This window comes from Danio rerio, chromosome 19 (genome assembly GCF_052040795.2).
Source record: "Danio rerio strain M-AB ecotype USA chromosome 19, GRCz13ab, whole genome shotgun sequence".
NCBI classification, from domain to species: domain Eukaryota; kingdom Metazoa; phylum Chordata; class Actinopteri; order Cypriniformes; family Danionidae; genus Danio; species Danio rerio.
This window is the reverse complement of record NC_141039.2, coordinates 4,357,981-4,382,533: the sequence shown is the minus strand read 5'-3', so window position 1 is coordinate 4,382,533 and position 24,553 is coordinate 4,357,981. Positions and strand designations below refer to the sequence as shown.

At 33.7% G+C, this 24,553-nt stretch overlaps 1 protein-coding gene across 8 annotated transcripts in view; it reads left to right on the top strand.

Annotated features, from left to right (window-relative positions):
* The window catches only part of map7d1b (MAP7 domain containing 1b), a 90,574-nt gene that overhangs the window by 31,116 nt on the left and 34,905 nt on the right, over positions 1–24,553 (top strand). For 5 of the 8 annotated variants that reach the window (XR_015516254.1, XM_087295088.1, XM_087295090.1 and 2 more), the window contains exons 2-6: positions 5,496–5,690; positions 10,224–10,292; positions 10,629–10,649; positions 19,551–19,714; positions 20,792–20,900. Coding sequence is in view for 6 of the 8 variants with exons in the window: in XM_087295088.1 (XP_087151214.1) it covers positions 5,496–5,690; positions 10,224–10,292; positions 10,629–10,649; positions 19,551–19,714; positions 20,792–20,900 (558 nt within the window). In the remaining 2 variants the exon portion in view is untranslated. 8 annotated transcript variants of the gene reach the window in all.

Here is a 24,553-nt window from a genome sequence, read left to right as displayed (position 1 = left end):
TAACTTTTACAGACTCAACATGGGAACTTGACTCAGATTTTTGCTTGACTTTGAAGATTGCAATTGCTAACGCTGCATTTAGTTTTATGGCATGCGTTTAGCTATTTTGTGTCTGGATTATTTACAGTTGTAAAGCTCAGCGATTGTCTCTTGTGCCGCTTTTAAACAGCAGTTGCGCTCGTAGCTTCACGAGTCCTAAGTAGACGACAGCTGCAAAGACAGAAACACATCGATCTTAGAAACAACTGGAGAGACAGAGACGTGTCCTGTAATCAAAACAGGATGTTTAGACCTGCACTGACCTCATGTTTACCCCCTGGAGGTCAGAGGTTGAGATGATAGTCTGTTGTTTAACATTTGACCATGGTGTGACATGGTAGACATGACTGACACAAGGTCTGCAGTCAAATTTGCAAGCCATCGTTTAGCAAATGCTACGTTTTTCACAATGTATTTTTCTATTTTTATTATGGAGTGAATTTGTGGTCACACTTTATTTTAATGTACAGTTGTGACTAAGGGTGTCACGATCCTCCAAACCCTCGATTACATTTTCGATTCTAAAGGCACGATTCGATTTTCGATTATGAATAATTAATTAATTAATGACCAATTCATTATTTGTAGCCTACCGTTTAAACTACCTGACCTGCATGGTCTTTGTTTTACCCATAGCAAATCATACAGTAAATGAATAAAGGCAAGATACACACATAATTACCACCTGTCAATCACTTTTTTTGCGGGACTCGTGAATAGGCAGTGATCTGTGTCGTTATAATGGCGTCGGTAAAAAAGACGCACAACCAACAGGAACCAGCCAACAGTATCTGAGGTGTTCGCTAAAATGACTAAGTACAAGTGAGTGAAAGATTGAAGCAGTCCTCTGACTGCCTGGACCTGCTGTCTCGAGCGCATGGCTGCGTGTGCGTCTGTGTCTGTGTGGTCACGTGATGTGCATTTTCAGAGGTAGAGAGGAAGGAGGGCTGCTAAGGAATTCTACACGCCACTGTGGATGTCAAATCGTTGTCGCGATGCCGGTGTTGTCTATCGGACGAACCATACGTAATACGTACATAACGGAGCTTGCAAAACTGTGTTTTTTTTTTTGTCGACAACACGAACGTTGTCAACATAACTCACTGGAAATCCAAAATGCTTACACACCGGCGACTTCATTGAAAGAGGAGAGGGTTTAAGCTCTGTCGACGAGTCTCCTGCGTCTGCACAGTTTAACAAGCACTTCAACAAGCCTGTTATTTTTCCCAAAAAAAAAAGCCAAGCTGACGTGACATGGGGGCGTGGCAGCATCGACGATTCTATTTTTTGATTCGATAATCGAAATTGAGCATAAATTTCGATCGATTTCGATTAAAAATCAAAATCGTGACACCCCTAGTTGTGACTATTAACAAACTATTAAATATCATCTTTGCCATAACCAAATAAACTCTGAGGACCCAGGTCCGTGACATCATCGACTTGATTCGCTTTAAGATTTAAAGGGCTAACATTGCACCAGACCCCCGTAAGTGGTTTTGTTTGAAAGTGTAGAATCTATATTTTATGCACATATGCATCACATTGGTTTTTATTCGACTGTACAAAAGTTATTTACACTTAAATACACAGTATTTTGGAGACCCGAGCTGGGTATTGAACATTGGTTCATTTTCATATTTTTCATATGACACATGTACAAGTTAGAGCTCAAATGAAAGCTCTTGCCGGTGCTCATATGGTTCTAGCATCCTTTTTACTGAATTATATTCACATATCAAACAGTTGCTGAATGAATCGCTGTGTTTCCATGGCGCAGAAGTAAAAACAATACATTCATGATCAATAAGCAGCCCCAGATAGCACAGACAGCTGTCATCTCTTACCTTATGCTGTGCGCTTCAGGGCTTTTCTCCTCTGTTTTTGAGGTGATGTGCATAAGTAATCCTTTTATATGTCTGACGTGGTCCAAACACAGTAAATTATGTTTGATCAAACAAAAGAATAGTGAAAAATGAAAACAATGATCGCTCCCTGTGGCTTGTACAGCACCTCTCATCAGTTGGAATACAATAACTTTTGCGTAGATTATGGTAGAGACATTTTTCTTTTTTTCTATGATCACAAACATGTGCAGGAACCAACAAAATTAATTACAGCACCCTAGACCACACACAACCTAAAAGATACACTTTCAAATTTGAGTTTAAAAAACAAACAAATACAAGAAGCGCCTCTTTTTTTAGGTGTTTATTATGACACAGACAACATATACAGTTATTTTAAACACTTTCAATAGTGTTTTATGAAAATTCAAAATGTTTTCTTTAAAATTATACCAAATTTTTGCATTTACACCTCTGCATGTGGATTTGGGAAGCTTTTAAATGTAAGTAGGCAAAATCCAGGCGGAAATCCCAAAATAATAGCAGAGGTTAAATAATAAGCCTAATTTCTTCATGCATCTAGCTGGTGCAGATGAAAATGGCATTTTGTCCTCGTTTCTCTCTCTCTGTCTGTTTGAAACGAAGATGAAGCTGTTGATTCGAGACCACCAGGCCTGTAAATACCCTTCAAACAGCCTCTCCGGAGGGTCTTGCGCCACTCCAGCATGTCTCTGCACGTCTCTGCAGCTCTTCCTGCATCTGAAGCGAAGAGAATAAACATATTTAGTCAGCTGTTAAATGAGCGGTCACTACTGATCCTGGTATCTAATTAGATTCATGCCAAGATCATTATAGAAACTCGTCTGAAGGGCAGCAGTCACGGATTTCTTCAAAACAGCATTGGGTTAATCCTCTAAATCCATTATGTTGAGGATGGGGGACGGTTTAAGGCTTGCATTAAAATAATGAAAGCGCTAAGTTAGCTTACACCTTATCATAGATATATACACTAGATATCGCATAGGGACCCTCAGCATGCGTCAATAGCGCCGCCACATTGGTACAGGGCTCCCAGGACAAATGTCATTCAACCGCACTAGTCAGACAGTGTGATTACGTGAAGATGCGGGACTTTAGCGCTGTCTATGGGTGTAGTAACGAGCAAAAAAAGAAATCAAAGCACAAAGGCAGAACATTTCATAGGTAATATTAAGTTTTTTTCTGTTTTTGTATGAACTTTTGTGCTAATCAGGTAACGTTATTGATGATAACAGTCACTTACTGCATTCACCATACGGCAAAGCAGCTCCAACTCGCACTAAACACTCGGCTTATGCTAATTTTGTTGAATTAAATCAGCAAACAATGCAAAAGAAATATGACAACGAGATGCTGCGCCGCCAGAAACTTGTATTATTGTCGGCTAACGTTAGTGAAAGAGTCGTTCGGGGGATTCATTCACAAACGAATCGCTCTCTCCGTCAGTAAGAGAAGTGAAAGCAGGAGAGGAGGTGTGTTTCAGGACACGGATTATATTAAATTTAACAGGGAGGCTGGATAATACATTTCTGTACACACAAACACAAGCTTTTTGTCAGGAATGCCCGTGCGGTCACTGATCCATCAATGTAGAAAAGTGATGTAAAATTATAATTATCTTAATTAGAAAAAAAAATTACATACTAACATCCAGGAAAACTCCCGATCATAGATATATGTGTATATATGTATATCTCTGGCTTTGGATGGCCACAGTCCTCCACTGTACCTTGGTCCCGCATTCATTTCAAAGGAACGCTACCCTGTAGCAAGATGGCGGCGCTATTGACGCATTCCGTCCAATAGACAACAATAGGCCAGGCGACATCTAGTGTATATATCTATGACACCTTATGACATGGCTTGAATTTTGTATGGATGTTCATAACAGCACAGATATTGACTTTAGGGATGCGAGTGATTCCTTAAGGTGTATATTCGGAGAAAGGGGATGCACAAGAGGATAATGATATGCTCTGATGGGGAAATCCTGCGGGAGGGAGATCACATGCTGTTTTTATGGTGTTTTACTTTTCAGTAAAGTGTGATCGGGACTCTAATGGCTTGCTAATGGGGCTGAAGTGCGTGTTAGTGAATAAGCAGAGAGAGAGAGATCATTTCTGCAGGTAAAAATCTGATGATGCATACTGGGAAATGTATTATTACTGTATTAATATTCCTGCAGATTCTGTGTTTATGCCCACAAGTGACAGAAATGCTACTTAATATTAGTAGGCTTATATGTATTTATTATTATAGATTCATATTTTAGATATACAGTCACCGGCCACTTTATTAGGTAGATCTCACTAGTACAGGATTGAACCTCCTTTTTCCTTCAGAACTGCCTTAATCCTTTGTGGCATAGATTCAACAAGGTACTGGAAATATTTCTCAGAGATTTTGCTCCATATTGACATGATAGCATCACGCTGTTTCTGCAGATTTGTCGGCTGCACGTCCATGATGCGAATTTCCCGTTCCACCACATCCCAAAGGTGCTCTATTGGTTTGAGATCTGGTGATTGCGGAGGCCATTTGAGTACAGTGAACTCATTGTCATGTTTAAGAAACCAGTCTGAGATGATTCACGCTTTATGACATGGTGCGTTATCCTGTTGGAAGTAGCCTGCTGCAGCCAGAGGTGCATGTGATTGTTTGATTAGAAATTTGCGTTTACAAGCAGTTGGACAGGTGTACCTAATAAAGTGGCCGGTGAGTGTATATCAGCATTAATTTAAATTATTTAAGGCAAAACATAGATAGATAGATAGATAGATAGATAGATAGATAGATAGATAGATAGATAGATAGATAGATAGATAGATAGATAGATAGATAGATAGATAGATAGATAGATAGATAGATAGATAGATAGATAATTTAATCTTAACCTTTAATCTTTTAATTGTTTCCTATATTTTATACATATTTTTCATTACAATCATATAATATTTTTATTTATACAGGGTGGGCTATTTATAAGGATACACCTCAATCAAACTTATTGGGAATTTCACAAGAAAAACAATGGTGTGCTTGGTTTTAACGTAACTTTATTCTTTCATGAGTTATTTGCAAGCCCACTCACATATACTAATGAGACACAAACAGGACGTTAATACCACAAACCATTTACATTTTATTAAGGTGTATCCATATAAATAGCCCACCCTGTATAATTTTTTAAGCTTATTATTTTTTTTTATTTAACCACATTTATTTATTTACATATTTGTTGGTGTATTTTTATTTTTTGCTTGGATTTCTTTTTACGTTTCAATCTTAAACATGTAAATGAGGGAAGCGGTTCTTATGTCGCTTCATCGTATTTTTGGTTGAGAACCCACGTATAGAAGAGTCAGCTCATCTGACTCAAAGGTTTAAAAATAAATAAACTGTTGGATAACAATAAGAATTGCTGACTGGAAGGGCATCTGCGACATAAAACATGTGCCAGAATAGTTGGCGGTTCATTCCACTCTGGCGACCTCTGATAAATAAGGGACATAGCTGAATGAAAATGAATGAATAAATATCAATTTTTATTTCTCTTTCTCTCTTCTGCAGTCCTCACTTCTCCTCCAGAGACGAGCGGCACGCTTCAGAAAGACACTGAGCTGGACAGTGAGATCCTGAAAGCTGACGACACCACAGTCACAGACTCCTCCCTCATCACAGACCCACCCTCAAAATCAGAGCCAATCAAATCTGACCCAAGACCCAGCACACCTGGATCCAGTCCCAACCAGACGGCAAAAAAAGGTACAATGCACTGCTTATGTCTCTCTCTATACGTATTTTAATGAGCTTTCTGATAAATAAAGGGACTGATAAATAAAGAAAAATTAATAAACGAGTAGTAAACATTTTTAATAATATTTAAAATGTATTTAAATATATATTAAGTATTTAAAAATAATAATTAATCAAACAAAAAATTAAATAAAACTTTTAATAACATTATTTTTAATAATGCAAATATATTAAGCCAAATTGTAATATGTCAATAACACTACTAAAAAAAGATGCATTAATAATAATTAAAATAATAAATATGACAATTGATTGTGTGTAATATTTTTTGTTATATTCTATTAATATTTATTAAATTTATTATTGTCCTATTACTTGTCATTTATTTTATTTTAATGCTATTAATATGTCATTATTCATTAAAATAAACACAGCCTTCCTGACTTTCTCTTACTAAAATTGTTTACTAAACTGAGAGAATAACCATATGTGTTTACATTGCATTTTTATATTAGCATTAATTTTATTGTAAATTAAAAGGAAGGAAAAGTATGTTTAAAGTAATATTAGCTTTTTTCACAATACACTGAAGCCACAAACACAATTTTTTTATAGTATGAAAATTAATTATTTTGCAAAAGTAAAAATACAGTTACTTTTGTGAAGTCACTGTTTTAAGATATATATTTCTTTTTTTATTATTATTATTTAGGGTTTTTTCACCTTTATTATGATAGAACATTAGATAATTCAGACAGGAAAGCATTAGGAGTAGAGAGAGGGGAAGAATCAGCAAAGGACCTCGAACCGGGAATCGAACTTGGGTCGCCATGAGCACGTTGGTGCTATATGTCAGCGCGCAGTACCACTAGGCTACTGCCGCCGACAAGATTTATATTTCTTAAACATTTTAGCAGTATTTATTAAAATAAATGGACAAATCCTTGATGATTATGTTACAAAAATAGATTTAAGTAAAAAAAAAATTGTAGTAAATAAAAAAAATAATAATAATAAAATAATAATTAAAAAGAAATTAGAACAACGCAGCACGTTGGCGCAGTGGGTAGCACAGTCGCCTCACAGCAAGAAGGTCACTGGTTCAAGCCCCAGCTGGGTTAACTGGGGTTTCTGTGTGGAGTTTGCATGTTCTCACCTTGTTCACGTGGGTTTCCTCCGGGTGCTTCGATTTCCCCCACAAATTCAAAGACATGCGGTACAGGTGAATTGGGTAAGCTAAATTGTCCGTAGTGTATGTGTATGGATGTTTCCCAGTGATGGGTTGCAGCTGGAAGGGCATCTGCTATGTAAAAAACATATGCAGTAAAAGTTGGCGGTTCATTCCACTGTGGTGACCCCTTAATAATAAAGGGACTAAGCCGAAAAGCAAATGAATGAATGAATGAAATCATCAGAACTCATATAGCAGAAGGACGAAACATACAATAATAAATAACGACACTCTCTCATAGCAGAGCGCATACATGTGAGTGTCCGTGGGTTTAAAGAGACAGGCTTTAAAAACACCCATTTCTAAATTTGTCAGTCATGGCCACAGGTAGGGTTGTAACGGTATGAATTTTTTACGGTATGATAATCGTCTAAAACAATACCACAGTTTGACGGTTTCGCGGTATACGGTATTAAATAGTAATTCTCATAGCAAAGACCCTGAAAAGAATAAGAACACGTTTTCTGACTGAACAAAGGTTTTTCTATGGGGGAAAAAATGCATTTATTTACTGACAATGTATTTGCCCAAAAAGGTCTGGGAATGAACTAAACAGAAAAAAAATGTTACAAAATAATAGAAAAGTGAAGCAAATTTGACTTTTTCCAAATAATATATTTTCAGTTACTATAAACAACACCACTTACAATGAACAAATAAAAAAATAAGAAAATAATAAATAATGTGTCAAAGTCCAAATAAACATGGTGCAAATCCTCAGTAAAAAAATAGATATAAATATTTACTATACTATAAATAGTTACATAACGAAACTAGATTCAATATGGAACATCCTTAGGTTTTATGTGCCAGCATGGATATGGTTGTCTGCGGATATGGATTTGGATATGGTTGTCTGCAATGCAGATAAACAGCTGCACCTTCATTTGCGTCTTTTGAAAACAGCAAGAGCAGCAGTTCGTCTTTGCTGTGTCACTGTTTTGTCATGTTTCTGTGCTGCTGTGCATGCAAAAGTACTTTGTATGAGAATTATTTCATGCAAAACTCTTTTTTTTGCGTTTTATTTAGCCGCACATAAATGTATGCCTATCTCTCATTCCGTGTTGTTCAAAAAGCTCAGTGTTGGTCCACGAACAAAAGCGAAACCTATGCTTATTGGTTATGATATAGCGAGTTTGAACCAATCTGGGCATGGAGGAGGGATAATGCATCAATGTATCATGTCTGGTTTGTCTGGAGACACAGTGACGAGCGTTTCTTTGTCAAATCAGCGTTGTCAAATTTTGATGACGTAACCGCACTGATTCTCTTCTTTATGCCAATCTTTGAATTGTATGAATCGGATCAGCGGATCAAAAGTTATTAAACATTTAAGAGCAATACTTATTTTTAGCCGCGGGCGACTGTCTCGGTCTTTAAGGGTTAAAACCGTTGATATGCAATTGTTCATGGTATGATAATCGTGCACGTTCAAATCGTGGTAGACCGTCATACCGGTATATTGTTACAACCCTAGCCACAAGCCAAGTCATTGTTCATGAAGAGGGCGAGACGTGGAAACCCGCATCAAAGCGCCGAGGGAACCTTGTTGTGTGAGTGTGTGTTTGGGGAAGGTTTGATAAGTGTTCTCGAACAGTCTCGAGTGTATCAGGCTTAGTGAAGCCCTTTTGATGGTGGGCGCGGGGCAGACCGGTTGCCATAGCAACAGCTTGATTCACTGGCAAAGCATTGCATGTATATTATATTATAAGGAGGACGTGCTAACTGGGGAGAATACATGGATGATGCATGTGTAGAATCAAATGAGCATTCAATGCTTTGGGTTCAAGTATCTCTGCAATTATGTGCAAAACATGTAAGATTATTTATTAAAATATCCAAAAAACACTAGAACAGTGTTATATTTTGCTGATTTATGCACTTGTATTATCACAGATGTTTTAAAGAATGTTCAAATCGAGATGAATAAGCAAATTTAGCTAGTCAGATGAAGTGTGTGATGTGTGTTTATGCTAATGACGTCACACACCCTAAACCTCTGGTCTGTTTTTCCATCATAATAAGTGTTAAATACTTTATTTCATGGGTCCCATGAAATAAAACAAAGACGACAACTCCCATGATCCCACACTCATCAAAATACACATTTGTTTGTTGTGAATGCATACTGCGCCTTTAACATGTGACACTACAGGCAAAAACACTGGATCTTGTGCACATTTTGGACTTTAGATTTTGGATCTTTGTTTTTCTGTCTATTGAAAAAGAAAACATGCCACAGCGGAATGAACTGCCAATTATTTTGTCATATGTTTTATGCTGTAAATTCTAGGATTCTCCCATGATTCAGGAACTCCCATGATTCCACACTCAGTCACAGTGTCATCAAAATACACATTTGTTTGTTGTGAATGCACACCCTCTAGTGGCTAAAAGTACATACTGCGCCCTAAAGATCTGACACTGTATGCAAAAACACTGGATTTTGTCCACATTTTGGACTGTGGATTTTAAATCTTTGTTTTTTCAGTCTAATGAACATGAAAACATGACATGGTGGAATGAACTGCCAATTATTCTGTCATAGGTTTTATGCAACGAATGCCCTTCCAGGATTCTCCCATAATTCAGGAACTCCCATGATTCCACACTCAGTCACAGTGTCATCAAAATACACCTTTGTTTGTTGTGAATACACGCCCTCTAGTGGCTAAAAGTACATACTGCGCCTTAAAGATCTGACACTGTATGCAAAAACACTGGATTTTGTCCTCATTTTGGACTGTGGATTTTGGATCTTTGTTTTTTTCAGTCTAATGAACATGAAAACATGCCATGGTGGAATGAACTGCAATATATTCTGTCTTATGTTTTATGCAACAAATGCCCTTCCAGGATTCTCCCATGATTCAGGAGCTTCCATGAATCCAGACTCAGTAACAGTGTCATCAAAATACAACTTTGTTTGTTGCGAATACACGCCCTCTAGTGGCAAAAGTACATACTGTGCCTTTAAGATGTGACATTGTGGGAAAATACACTGGATCTTGTGCACATTTTAAGATTTTGCACTTTTCTACTTTTTGTTTTTTCTATCTAATGGAAATAGAAAACATGCTACAGCGGTAATGAACTACTCCATAGCTCACCTAACCAGAAGTCCCTAAAGAATTATTTTTAACATTTTAAATATAGACATGAGCTGTAAATTATTGGTCAAATGCCATTGGTTGCTATCTCTAAAAATGTTCTCAAATATCTACTATCAGTGTTATGTGTTTAATACGATCTAAAAGATATTAAACTACATTTTAAAATATCATCATCTACTATTTTTGTTGTTCCGACAGATGCCGTGAGTTCAGAACAACGTCAGAAACAGGCCAAGAAGCGGCGAGAGGAACGGGCCAAATATCTGGGTGAGGCACAATAAACACAACTCTTGTCCCGGGACACGTTCAGCCCTGTAGAGCTAATAACATGGTTATACCACACAAAACATTTATCTACTGTAGAAGGAGCTGGAGTACAGCAAAATATACACACACAGCATAAGCCAGTGTGAGGCCAAATAACAGTTAACCCAATTATATACAATTCCCATGTGAAACAGTTTGTAATTAAGTAATCAAAGTTTAACTGCGAGTGCAAGGCCGACTGGTTTGTAATGATGTTGAGCGAGACGCGGGAGTCATTTAGAGGCGCAGGCTGATGTGATTGACAGATGTGCTTGTGATTTGTGTTTACTGCTGCAGAACAGCGAACCCAGGAGCAAGGTAAGATACCACACCGGTCAATACTGTGATTTAATGAATCATCTCCTTTTATTTCATGTTTATTCACATTGGCTCTGTGCTGTTTTTCTCATTTGGTTGTGTTCACTTTGATGTGGTATTTCTTTGGCCATATTATTTAAATTGTCATTATTTCTTTAAATGAATTAATGTGATCCACCTAATGACTGTATATGTTGTATATTGAAGCCCCAGGGCCCATGGAAGAAGGGGGCCCTGGATTGGCTCAATAATTCATTTGCGGTATGACGCGGGAAACGCCTCCTCGCATTACGCTTTTCTCTCGTCGATAATGTAAGTATTCCTTTTGGTTCGCTGCTGTTCAAAACAGTACAATCAGCGACGCCGGTGGTAAACTCGGGCTTGGAGTGGCTGTAGCACAATCAGAATATTAAATAGCCCTGTTTTAGTCACCCATAAGGGTGATCAGATGTCCCAATTTTCCCAGAATCATGCTGAATGGACTCATAACCGAAGCGCAGTCTTGACCACGCGGCTGTTACAGACTTATAAACCAATGTGCCTTTACAATACATCACACAATATAACCGACACAGTGCGCAAACAAATCAAATATCCTACACAAGCAGTAAAAAAAATGTCCATATTTTAGAAGTATGTATCTGAAGTAAATACACTCGGTTATGCTTTACAGTGAGGGTGCTTTCACACTTACACTTTTGTTTCGGAACCTGTCTTGGTTGCTCAGTTAGCGCGGTTCGTTTGGCATATGTGAACAGGGCAATCGCGCTCTGTTCTGCGCCAAAATAATCGCTCCGAAATCGCTTGAATGAGGTGGTCTCGGCTCGATTGAAACGAACCCTGGAGCGGTTCGATTGCAGTGAGAAAGCGATCCGATCCGAGCACGGTTATATCACTGGGTTTTATGGATATGTAATAGGCATATAGCTATATGAAGAGAGAATTATGAGTATGGCAGGAAGTTTCGCGAGTCTCCGGATGCCCGCAAACGAGTGATGATCTCCCAGTAATCTCGCGTCTCCCTCCCGGTCCTCAAATAGGCATCGATGCGCACCCTTCTCACCCTTTCCCACCACACCACCACGTCACGCGCGCACCCTGTCAATCACCACCAAACAACCACCTCTCCTGACAACTTAGCGGGACGCTGCAAAATAAACCCTGACACTCTGACCAATGTAAGGAGAGTTTACTCGCACGTGACTTGTTTTAGCTCTTTTGGTCCGATTAGAAACTTTGCAGTGTGAAAGGAAACCGCTCCAAGAGCAAAGAGCAACAATGTAACATTTGTAATCTCTGTTTCGGAACAACTGAATCGATTCAAGTCTAGCTGAAACAGAAAGCAAACTTTTTTTTAATGAATGTTTGCTTTGCCCCTTTTATGAAAACAACAGAAATAATATGAAGCAATGAAATATTGGCATTGGCTTTCATCAGACAATATATCCGATGCATTAATAAATAAATAAACAAACTAAATAAAATAATAAGGATGCTATAGCCTACTGTAACTCAGAAGACCACGATATTTTTGATATTAGAAGCATGGATTTTAAAGATATCCTATCGATAGATATTTAAATCTCTAAAAAACCTTTTAAAGGTAAATCCTATTTAAAGCGTTCATTATAAAGCAATAATTTAGGAAACAATGCAAATGTTTTTGTTTTGCTGATTTTTGCAGCCTGTTTGAACTTGAAAGTTCATATTATGTCATTACTTTGTATAACCTACTTGCAGGCCTATTTTAATAAAATAGAAAAAAATATATAATAAATATAAATCAAATAGTGGAAAATTAGATAATAATATTAATTAGTAAATTATTAATAATAGTAATAATAATAACAAGAACAACATACATATATATATATATACAGCAGAATGAATTTTTAATTATTAATCAGGGGTCGCCACAGTGAAATGAACCGCCAACTTATCCAGCATATGTTGTGGCTGGAAGGGCATCTGCTGCGTAAAACATATGATGGATAAATTGGCGGTTCATTTCGCTGTGGCGACCTCTGATTAATAAAGCAATAGCAAATCCAAGGGCCCCCTTTTATTTTTTTACCTCACAAAAAAAAAATAATTAATTAATTAAATAATTATATATATATATATATATATATATATATATATATATATATATATATATATATATATATATATATATATATATATATATATTTATTTAAATATTAAATTAAATATTGACATTAATATTTAAAATATTAAATTAAATATTAATTATGAAAACATTTTTATTTATCAAAAATTATATATATATATATATATATATATATATATATATATATATATATATATATATATATATATATATATAAATTGTATTTATTTAATTAATTAATTTGTTTATTTTTTTGTGAGGTAAAAAAATAAAAGGGGGCCCTTGGATTTGCTATTGCTTTATTAATCAGGGGTCGCCACAGCGAAATGAACCGCCAATTTATCCAGCATATGTTTTACGCAGCGTATGCCCTTCCAGCCACAACATATGCTGGATAAGTTGGCGGTTCATTTCACTGTGGCGACCCCTGATTAATAATTAAAAATTCATTCTGCTGTTGCGTCCCTAATGAATAAAGGGACTAAGCCGAATTAAAATGAATGAATGAACCTCATGAAATAAAATTACTATTAGGAAACCTTCAAAAAGGACTAAGCAGTGACCTCCAAATGTGTACTGACAAACCCAAATTGTAGGTTGTGTCTAATTTTGAGCTGTACTCTTTAACGCTGACATTGATTTACATCAGGAACAATTTTAACATCAACCGCAGAACCACAAATCTGTAAGAATGTAAAAAAAAATCATACATATTTCATAATTTCCATGAGCACAGTGTTTATAAATCACAGCATGTGTCTCACATTCTCTACTTTTAACTATCTGATAGATCCCCGCAGGCACAGGGTGAAAAATGTGCCATCATTACAGTTCATTTAGCCATGCCGCTCTCTCAGATTAGCTGTAATTACGTCTGCCATTAGCATGATTAGCCTGCTTGGCTATCAGTTCACTTTCAGCTGGAGAGATGCAGATAAACCTCAGTTTCTGGGCAACTGGTTATCGGATGGACACGTCCAGTCATGCACCGCATCTGTGGGCTTTACATAAAGGGTTTATTGTTGCTTGGGATGCGACAAACACTAGCATACAAAGACATAAACCTGGCTCAGCTGTTAGACTGAAAGAAGCAGCGTAATGCCGGATTTCTGCTGCACACTGAGAATCAAATCTAGTTTTTCATTTGCGCTGTCATGTAGCATATTGTATGAAGCTAATAGGATTAGCAAGCGCTGGTAAGCTAGCTAGCGGTTTGCTGCAGCTGAGACCGGCGGTTTTAAATGATGGCTGAGATCTTCTTATTTTGAAGGATGTAGAATTGGAATTGTTATATAATTTTAAAGGATTGAAGGGTTTAATGTAATTGGATTTAGAGGAAGTCAGAGTTACATTATGCTTATTCAGAGCTGAGGTCATCTACATCTCTGCCCTGTAGCAGTTTAAATGGCAAACATGGACGAGTGTAGGGGAGAGCGGAGCACAAGGTAACACTTTTTGATTTTGGCCAAATAATGAACAAAGTAATGGGGTTAGATGAACCAGATTTTTTTTCACCAACAACACACAAACCTCTCCTACAAATGAGCACTGAAAGTATGATCGCCAGACTTATGGTTTCTGTGCAGCTTTGCTATTTTTTTATTTTACACAGCGTTTGTTTGTTTGTTTGTTTATTTATTTGTTTGTTTGTTTGGTTGTTTATTTATTTGTTTGCTTGTTTGTTTGGTTGTTTATTTATTTATTTGTTTGTTTGTTTATTTATTTATTTTTGGTTGTTTATTTATTTGGTTGTTTATTTTTTAATTTATTAATTTATTTGGTTGTTTATTTATTTGTTTATTTGTTTGATTGATTATTTATTTATTTGTTTTTTTTTGTTTGTTTGTTTATTTATTCATTTATTTATTTGTTTGTTTGGTTGATTATTTATTTATTTGGTTGTTTATTTATTTATTTATTTGGTTGATTATTTATTTGTTTGTTTATTTATTTATTTATTTGCTTGTTTGGTTGATTATTTATTTATTTATTTATTTATTTGGTTGTTTATTAATTAATTAATTAGTTTGTTTGGTTGTTAATTTATTTATTTATTTATTTGGTTGTTTATTTATTTATCTATCTATCTATCTATTGAATAAACACATTTGGATTTATTTGAATTATTATCTATTTTTACACTATGCATTGAGTTGCATTATTAGCAATAAAATTATTTTTTTCTATTTGAAAAATATTTTTTATTAAAAAAACATTTTATATAAAAATGTCTTAATATTACACTGAAAATTCAACAATTATTTTGTTGGTTTAATTGTTGTCCAACAGTGTGTGCTTTATTTGTAGCACTCTGTCACAACTAACCCCGCTGTGTTGTGATTTCCCCAAAACTGGCTCGCAATCACTGTGTTTTTTACATCTTTCAAAGTGGTTCTTTTAACCTGGAAGATGGTAATCACAACAATATAAAACTTCACTAACATACGTTCACAGATTTGTTTTAAATAAAAAAATATACTTTCATGCTGCAAAAAAAAGGTTTTTCCTTTGTTTCTCATCCAAATTTTGCTGAACTTTTTCAATAATTGGCAGGAGGACGTCAGCCGACACTGTGGTGAAAACCTCGAAAGCATGCCACGGTTAACCCTGAGCAAATACCTTAAAATTGTGTGTTACATTTTACCCCGTGTTGCTTTTTACTCCGCGCTCCCCTATTGATGTTAATAGAAAAATTGTGTATCTGAATTCAAATAAATATGCATTTTAATGAATATACAAGAAAAATGTGTTTTGAAATGAGTAATTTTCTTTAAAAAACAGAAGTATTGAAGTAAAATAATTAAAATAAATTTTTTATAAATTATAAATCTAAAATATTACGTATTATACATTGAAAATATAATAATAAATATTATTATATATTATTTTACTATTATTTTTTTATTTATAATTATATTATGATTATATTATTTAGATTATAAATATATTATTTATTTATAACTGTATTATATATAATTTAATTTATTTATTCATAAATATTATTGTTATTATTATTATATGAAATAGTTTTTATAATTTTTTACTTGTATTATTTAGAATAATAATTGTTTATTTATTATTAGTATTAGTATTATTATTGATATTTAGATTGTTTTATATTATATTAAATAATAATATTATTATTATTATTTATATTTTTCAATATTTATTTTGATTTGATTTAAAACATATAATATTTAATAAAAATAAACAAGCATATTATGAAATTTCTTTTTCACTTGTAGGTCTGATATAACATTTCTTACAAATTTCAAATTCAATTATTCTCATTTATTTAGTTTTTAGGTAATAAAAATTGGTTCAAATAACATTTGCAATTTATATATATTGTTATGTTTTATGTTATCATTTGTTCAATGTTATTCCACTAGATATTGATTTCTACTTGAATTCTGAAAATAAAACATAATAATCATGTTTTCTTAAATAACATATCTGAAAACATGGTGTCTTATTTATTTATGTTGACCCATTAGAATTGAACATGCAGTTAACATCCTTAAAGTGATATATATATATATATATATAAATCATACATTACGTTAGATCTTCACAGATAGTCATCTTTCAGATCTCACCATAGTATTACTGTAGTACAAAATCCAAAACAGCTTTCTCTCCAATATGATGTTAATCAATACAACACAGCCTCTTTGTTCTTGCCTTGTTTGTGTTTGCTGAACTTTATCAGAGTCCCAGCTCATCTCATTATTATATAGTCAGTGCATTTCCTACAATATAAAGCGGATGTGCTTTTGAAAACATAAAACGGGGTAAAGTAAATACAGTGGGTCGCCCCACACGGATCTGAGGCAGTGTTGTGAATGGAAGCGGCTCCTCTGTGTTTGTATTCCTCAACTCAGATCCCATCTGGACTGCTGCGTGTGTGTAGATTTAGTTCTGGTCGAGGGACTGAAAAACAGGAAATTCCACAGTGTGACGCCTCGTGTGTTCCTTAAATCAGGCCTGCAAGCAGAAATGCATCCAGCTGTCGCACAGCGCGCTTGGGGTTTAAGTAAAGAGCTTTGATTGGCTTTTAATTGTCTTTGAAGGCAAACTACTGTACCGAACAGGCATGAGAGAAAAAATGCTGTTTTATTAGCAATTTCATTTTTCTCAAGCGCTGAGTTATACTTATAAAAATTCGGTTTTCGGTGGAAAGTGACAACAGCTAGAGGTGTGATCGAACCATTGCGCAAAAGTCATCTTGTTAAATTAGTGTAAAAAATGGGGCTTTATTTTTAGACAATAGCTACGTTTCCATCTACCTATTTTTATGTGCATTTTACATATGCGCATAAGAAATCGGTTGATGGAAATGCCAAGATGCGCATCAATTTTGAAAATGTGCATAAAAACATAACTGAGTAGGATAAACTTTTTATTCGATAAGAAAAGATGCACGTAAACTACAATGGAAACACTTTTACCGAACAAATTCCAGTATGTGCATGCGTTCATCGCATGTCGGCATCGTCTTCTGAGGTGCAAGTCGTTTATTAAATAAGGAAAAGATTCACGCAGCTTTTCCTACTGCAGCAAATTCCATTTTTTATGTTGATATTTGCTGCCAGTTAATCAGGAAGTGATGATTTTGTTCTCTTCCACTCATTGGATGGAAACGCTGCTTTATTCCCATGTCTTTTATGCTATATTCTAGTTTTGCGCATAAAATTAGTTAACTTTTTTTTGATGGAAACATAGCTAATTTCTCCTATAGATAAGCTGAAGTTTCCAATCATAATTTATGAAGAATATGTTATAATTTTTTTTATTTCGAACATAATGAGAATGGGGTTTTTATGTAATCGTTAAACATTCTGAACAATCACAGCATTTCCAATTAAAACATTTTAGGAAAACATTCAATGAAGCGTTACTTAAAAATGCAACAGGAACATTTTGAGAACGTTATTACAGATCAGATAGCTTAAAAAATATCACTCTTTTAACATTATTATAAGAATGTTGAGAGAATGTTATTAAAGCTCTAAGAACCCTGTTATCTGAGATATTTTTAACATCTCATTTAATCATACATTTATTTCGATTTGTTTACTAAACCTAAAAAATTGCATGATAGTTTTACAGGAAACTATAAACAAATATTATTCCCATAAACAAAATGAAATTGCAATTACACATAAAAATACATTTATAGAATTCCTGAAAATCAAATCAAAAACCTTATTCATTTGTTTGTTTGTTCATTTTGTGTGTGTGTGTGTGTGTGTGTGTGTGTGTGTGTGTGTGTGTGTGTGTGTGTGTGTGTGTGTGTGTGTGTGTGTGTGTGTGTGTGTGTGTGTGTGTGTGTGTGTGCGTAATTGTAGTTTCTTTATGTTCATGGGGCAAGGATTGATAATAATATTTGTTTATAGTTTACTATAAAACTATCCTGCTATTTTTAAATAAATATTTCCCTTTAATAAACCTAATAAATAAACATAAATATTTCTTAAAAGCTAATCAAAACTTTTATTTATTTATAAAAATAATTGTAATATAATATAAATGTTATAAAATGTAAATATTATAAGTATAATAAATTTATAATAAATTATACATATAAATATTTGTGTCAATATAAACAGTTAGGCCCATTGATAATTGGACATCAACACAATTCTAACATTTTTGGCTCTAAACACCAACACAATGGATTTGAAATTAAATGAACAAAATGTGCTTTTACTGCAGACTGTCAGCTTTAATTAGAGGGTATTTACCTCCAAATCAGGTGAACGCTGTAGGAATTACAACAGTAAAGTGAAAGTTTGATTTCTGATTATTATTCTGTACAATTACTTTTGGACCCTTAACAAGTGGGAGGCAATCTGCATATGCAATCTGTTGTAAGTCCTACACCGTTCACCTGATTTGGATGTAAATCCCCTTAAATTAAAGCTAACAATCTGCAGTTAAAGCACATCCTGGTCGTTTCATTTAAAGTCCATTGTGTCGGTGTATAGAGCCATAAATGTTAGAATTGTGTCTATGTCCAAATATTTATCGACCTATCTATATTTAGTCAGTGTTATTATACATTTTAGTAATATTATTGAACAATATACAAAAGTTTGTGTGATTTACTTACAATGCAGTTTGTATAGTCATATATTTTGTATTATAGTAGATATTTTATATGAAAGACTCTATTTAAGTGGATCTTATTGAATTTCCGCTTTAAACCTTACAGTAAGAAAAAGTTAAAAAGTTATTATTTTTTATTTAATGTTTTAAATATTTAGTTACTACATATTATATATATATATATATATATATATATATATATATATATATATATATATATATATATATATATATATATATATATATATATATATATATATATATATATATATACTCTCAAAATCATTCCACAAAAAAAATATTTCTTTACAAAAATCTGCACAGAAATAGCTAAAAATGTTCATAGATTCTGTCTGGCTCTGCCAATTAGTCATGTGATTGTAATGTTCTCTATGTTAAAATTTATTCTGCAAATGCGTTTCCATCTCCAATAATCACAAGTTCAAACCCACCTCAAGCAAGCATAAAAACTTTGTTGCAAATTAAGGGATTTGTATTCGCGATTTGGCATTTCCATCACTTATTTATTATGTGATACTTCAAAACGCGCATTAACACAGAGTGATAGAAGCCCAGTTATTCCTAATCATTATCAGATAGAAAAACCAAACCAAAGTGATATAAAAGTAATTGAAAACTCTTTATCTTCTCTCTCTCAGCGGCAAAGAAAGCGCAGTGGTTGGAGAAGGAGGAGAAGGCCCGGCGGCTGCGTGAGAGTCAGCTGGAGGAGCGCAGGAGGAAGCTGGAGGAGCAACGACTGAAGACAGAGAAACGAAGAGCTCTGCTGGAGGAGAAACAGAGGCAGAAACTGGAGAAGAACAAGGTGTGGAAACATGCAAACACAATCTTCGTTTACACAGCATGACTGAATATTAAAGCAAGTTAAAGTGCATGGATTAGGTTTTAAATTGTAAAATAATATCATGCTACAGCTTGGGGTCAGAATGATTTTTTTTTTTAGTCATGTGAAAATAAAGAGATTCATAATGGTACAAAAGTTTATATATATATATATATATATATATATATATATATATATATATATATATATATATATATATATATATATATATATATATATACTATTAGTCCTTCATGGATTTTCAGTGGTTTCTAAAAATAATAAAGTAACATTTTACAAGATTTTTTTGTGTATTTTCAAAGCAAAGCAAAAATGTAATAACCTAAATGGATCAACAATATTTTTCACGTCACCTCATACTTCAGTTTCTCATCAAATCTTGACCAATCAAATGCTCTCTAGTATCTGACCCGCCCCCTTCAAAACAATTGGCATATTCTTTTCATTTGATGCACTTGAGCTCAACTGCTGGCAGAGCTGTGATAAAAACCAAACACCATTGGCTGTTTTTTATAGGGGAGGAGCTACTGTATGCCCTTCATGTTTCTGTTGAGATTACATCAAACATTGAATAAAAAGTGCACAATTTAAAGCACTTCATGGGACCTTAAAGAAAAGCCATCACAAAATCAGTGATTTTAGGCCCCAAATAATAAATAAATCTGGATAATAATGTTTCCTGAGCATCAAAACAGCTAATAATGATTTACGAAAGATCATGTGGTATTGAATACTGAAGTGATGATGCTAAAAATGTATTTTAATTATATTGTTAACACAAAACAATCAAATTTTTTAGAGTTATTGCTTATTTATCAGGGGTTACCACAGCAGAATAACCATCAATAACACACAAAATACATTTGAAACTGTAATTAATTTCCAGTTTACTGTATTTACCTTTTTTTGATAGATAATTCTTGCAAAAACATTTCAAAAATCTGATTGACTCTTAAATGTTTTGGCTTAAAGTGAATCTATTTTTATTAAAATGTAAAATGGACTTAGTGTGATCTCATGATGTGTTTTCCTCCACAGGAGCGGTATGAATCTGCCATAAAGAGGTCAACCAAAAAAACGTGGGCTGAGATCCGTCAGCAGAGGTGGTCATGGGCCGGTGGATTGAATCAGACCTCCCGCAGAGAGAGTAAGTGTCAGGAGTCAAACCTTAGACAAGTATAGAATATAAATAAACTAGAGATATCTTTACCATCTTAACCGATGCTCTGAAATGAGCCGAAAATGCAACACAGGCTCATTGTGGATATGTACCACTGTCTACATTTCTGGAGAGTGTGAATTATGCAGCCAGAGGTTTCATCTTTTAAACAAACGATACAGGCTTATGTTCCTTATCGCGCTACCAGCTGACTGATTACCTTTGCTTGGTAGCTTGCTGCGTACACAGATGGACTTGGGACGTGAAGTGAAGTTGATAGGCGATGACAGGGTTCGGGATTTGTGAAGAACAGTTCCAGAATGCAGGTGAAACAAAAGCTATAAAAAATAAATAAACAATAGGCTGAAAACGTAGTGAAATCACACAGCCTCGAAGGCTTTTCTTTTTCTGGATTGCTTTTTTAAACACTATCGGTTGGGTTTAGTGAAGAGGGTGGTTGAAGGGAGCCAACAGCTAGCTAACCTGGGGTGCATTTCCGAAAACCATAGTTTAAAAAAAACATTTTGAACGCAGCCGTGGGTCTAAACAAAAGCTATAGGTGACGTATTATTTAAAAGTGGAATTTATTTGTCTCCAAAGCTTGTGAAAACATATATATATATATATATATATATATATATATATATATATATATATATATATATATATATATACATATATATATATATATATATATATATATATATATATATATATAGCATACGTAATGGTTTTAATTTACTGTAGGCTATTTATTAAGAAATGTATCTGTACTATGAATGACATGCTAACATGTTGGTTAGAACACTTTTAGAAAGACTTTTAAAATAAATAAAATCAAATAAATAAACAAGATCCTACTTAAAAATAATAATAAACATTTTTTTTTAATTATTATTAAGTAGGATTTTTCTTAGTTTCTTACTGTAAATTACAACCATTAACGATTTATATGATTTATAAATGAAATTAGAGTGTTAGCTAAGTGGTTTTATGTTTTAGAATAGAATCAGAGGCACAATAAGGGGGTATGCAGGAAATGTGGTGCACAGAGGCGCCACACATGGGTGGGGGGCTGCCGTTGTGCCAAAACTATTTTTTAAATTTTCCTTATTAAAAGTTTCAAATAATAAAACTAAATAAATATATATTTTTAAATGTTTATTCTGTATTTTATATGAGTATAATATTGTATTTTATTAAATAAAAAATATTTTGTATCGTATTTTTTTAAATGTGTAAAACAATATAATTTGCACAAAAAAAGTATAGGTTTTTCTCTAAAGAAGTTGTTACCACCTCGTTTAGAGCATCATTGTGCATGTTTTACATTATAACTGACATGGTTTAAATTACAGATCTACGACAAAGTAACTGCTGTTTTCCCAAACGATGCATCGTATTAAGATAGTTCAGCCGCGAGTTACGTCAATGTTTGGGAAACGCAGCCCTGGTTGGCTGAAGTATATATTGCACCCTCTGGTGGATTTATGCGAGAAGACGACACGAAATTTGAGATCATCAAAAAGCATACACAGCAGTCTCTAGTGCATTTGCAAAAGCAAAAACTGCGAGCAGATGTCGATCTGGTTACGCACTTCACTATCCCCAGAAATGTAGACTTGGGTACGGATCCGCAATGAGCCTGGGTTGCAAATTTCTGATATAAATGTTGACTCCAGAAGTGTTTGAATCATGTGTGCGAGGTAAAGCAGACAGACTGAGATTTTTAATGCTGTAAATAGTCACCATCTGGTTCTGATTTTGTTGACCCGCTTTTAAAACATAAAGGGAAGAAAATCATCTTACGATGGTTTCACCACCATAAGACATCAGCATCATTTCTATCCTTTATTTTTTGTTTTTCTTTTAAGAGATTTTTCCGTTGTTGTAGTATAGTGCTGGATATCTAGGCAGAGGACTGTGAAATCATCTCTTTCTGTTGTTAAGGATAAATTTTTCCCTATATTGTTTGTATAAAATATACGTATGGGGTTTTAAGATCAGAGGGATGGACGTTAGTGCATCTACTGTATGTGATTACAGGAAGTGATGTCATGTTGGATCACTTTATACAGTCCTACCCTGTTGAAAAGACCGTATCCGTTCATTTATGTAACTGGATAATGTTGCCGATGATGTTTCACCAACATGAAGCTGGATAAAAGGGAATGTATTGATGGTTAATCTGGTTTAGAAGCCCGATGTGGATTCCAGAATGCCATGCTACAAATGATCCTCCATCGCACGACTCATGCTGATGATAATGCTGGTCTTTTCAGTAGGATAGTGCTGATTTGAAGGCAGTTTTTCAGATGTGCAGTACCGTTTCAAAGTTTGGGGTTAGTTGAAATTATGTTTTATTATGTAATGCTTAAAGGAATAGTTTCACAACAAAAATATCTTACCGTCATGCTGTTTTAAGTCTGTAAGAGTTAAGTGACAAATTTCTATATTTTTTTATTCGCCCAAAACTCTGATGCTTTGAAATGTTTAAACTATTTAATCTTTAAATAAAGAGATTTGATTGTTTTACATGTTAAACAGATTTCCTTATAGAGATTTATTCAGATATAAATGCTGATGGAATTCTGGGTGAATAGAAAAGAAATCTCTAGAAAAATCCATCTTCCATAGATAAACAGTTTCTTAAAGGTTTGGAATGACATGAGGGAGAGTATGACAGTACTTTTATCAAGCAAGGAAATGAGCGCAAAGATGTTAAAAAGATGTTTTAAACCCTGTTTTAATAATAAAAGAATCCTGAAAATAAAAATGTCATATTAATAGTAATAATAAATGTTTGAGCATCAAATCACCATTACCACCAATCACCAAGGAATGATGCTAAAAAAAGCAGCAAATCATCATTGTAATATGTTTGAAATATATTTAAATACAGGACTATTCATTAATATTGTAATATTACTATATTTTTATTAAATCAATTCTAAAGGACCATGTTACACTGGAGTAAAGATGCTGAAAAATCAGTGTTATCACAGTAATAAATTCTAATGTTATGTTTATTTAAATACTAAATAATTAATTACAATTGTAATAATATTTCACTATTTTTACTATATTTTATTAATGATTTCTTAATGAAACTGAAGACTCGAGTTATGACGCTGAAAATCTGTTTTATTACAGCAAAAAATGCCAATGTTTATTATATTTAAATACAAACAATTAATTTAAATGTTAATAATATTTAGCTTTTTTTTTCAATATTTTTTATTTAATTGATTTCTGAAAGACGCTAAAGACTGGAGTAATGATGCTGAAAAATCTGTGTTTCATCAAAGTAATAAATTCCTATTTTAAATGTATATAAATACAAAACAATTAACTTAAATTATAATAATATTTTACAGTTTTGACTATATTTTTAGTTAATGATTTCTTAAAGACGCTTAAGACTGAAGTATTGATGGTAAAAAAAATCAGTGTTTTATCACAGTAATAAATTCCAGTAGTGAATATATTTAAATACAAAACAATTAATTAAATTATAATAATATTTTACAATTTTTATTATATTTTTATTAAATTACTTCTGAAGGAAACTGAATACTAGAGTAATAATGCAGACAAATCAGTGTTTTATCACAGTAATAAATTCCAATATTAAATATAAT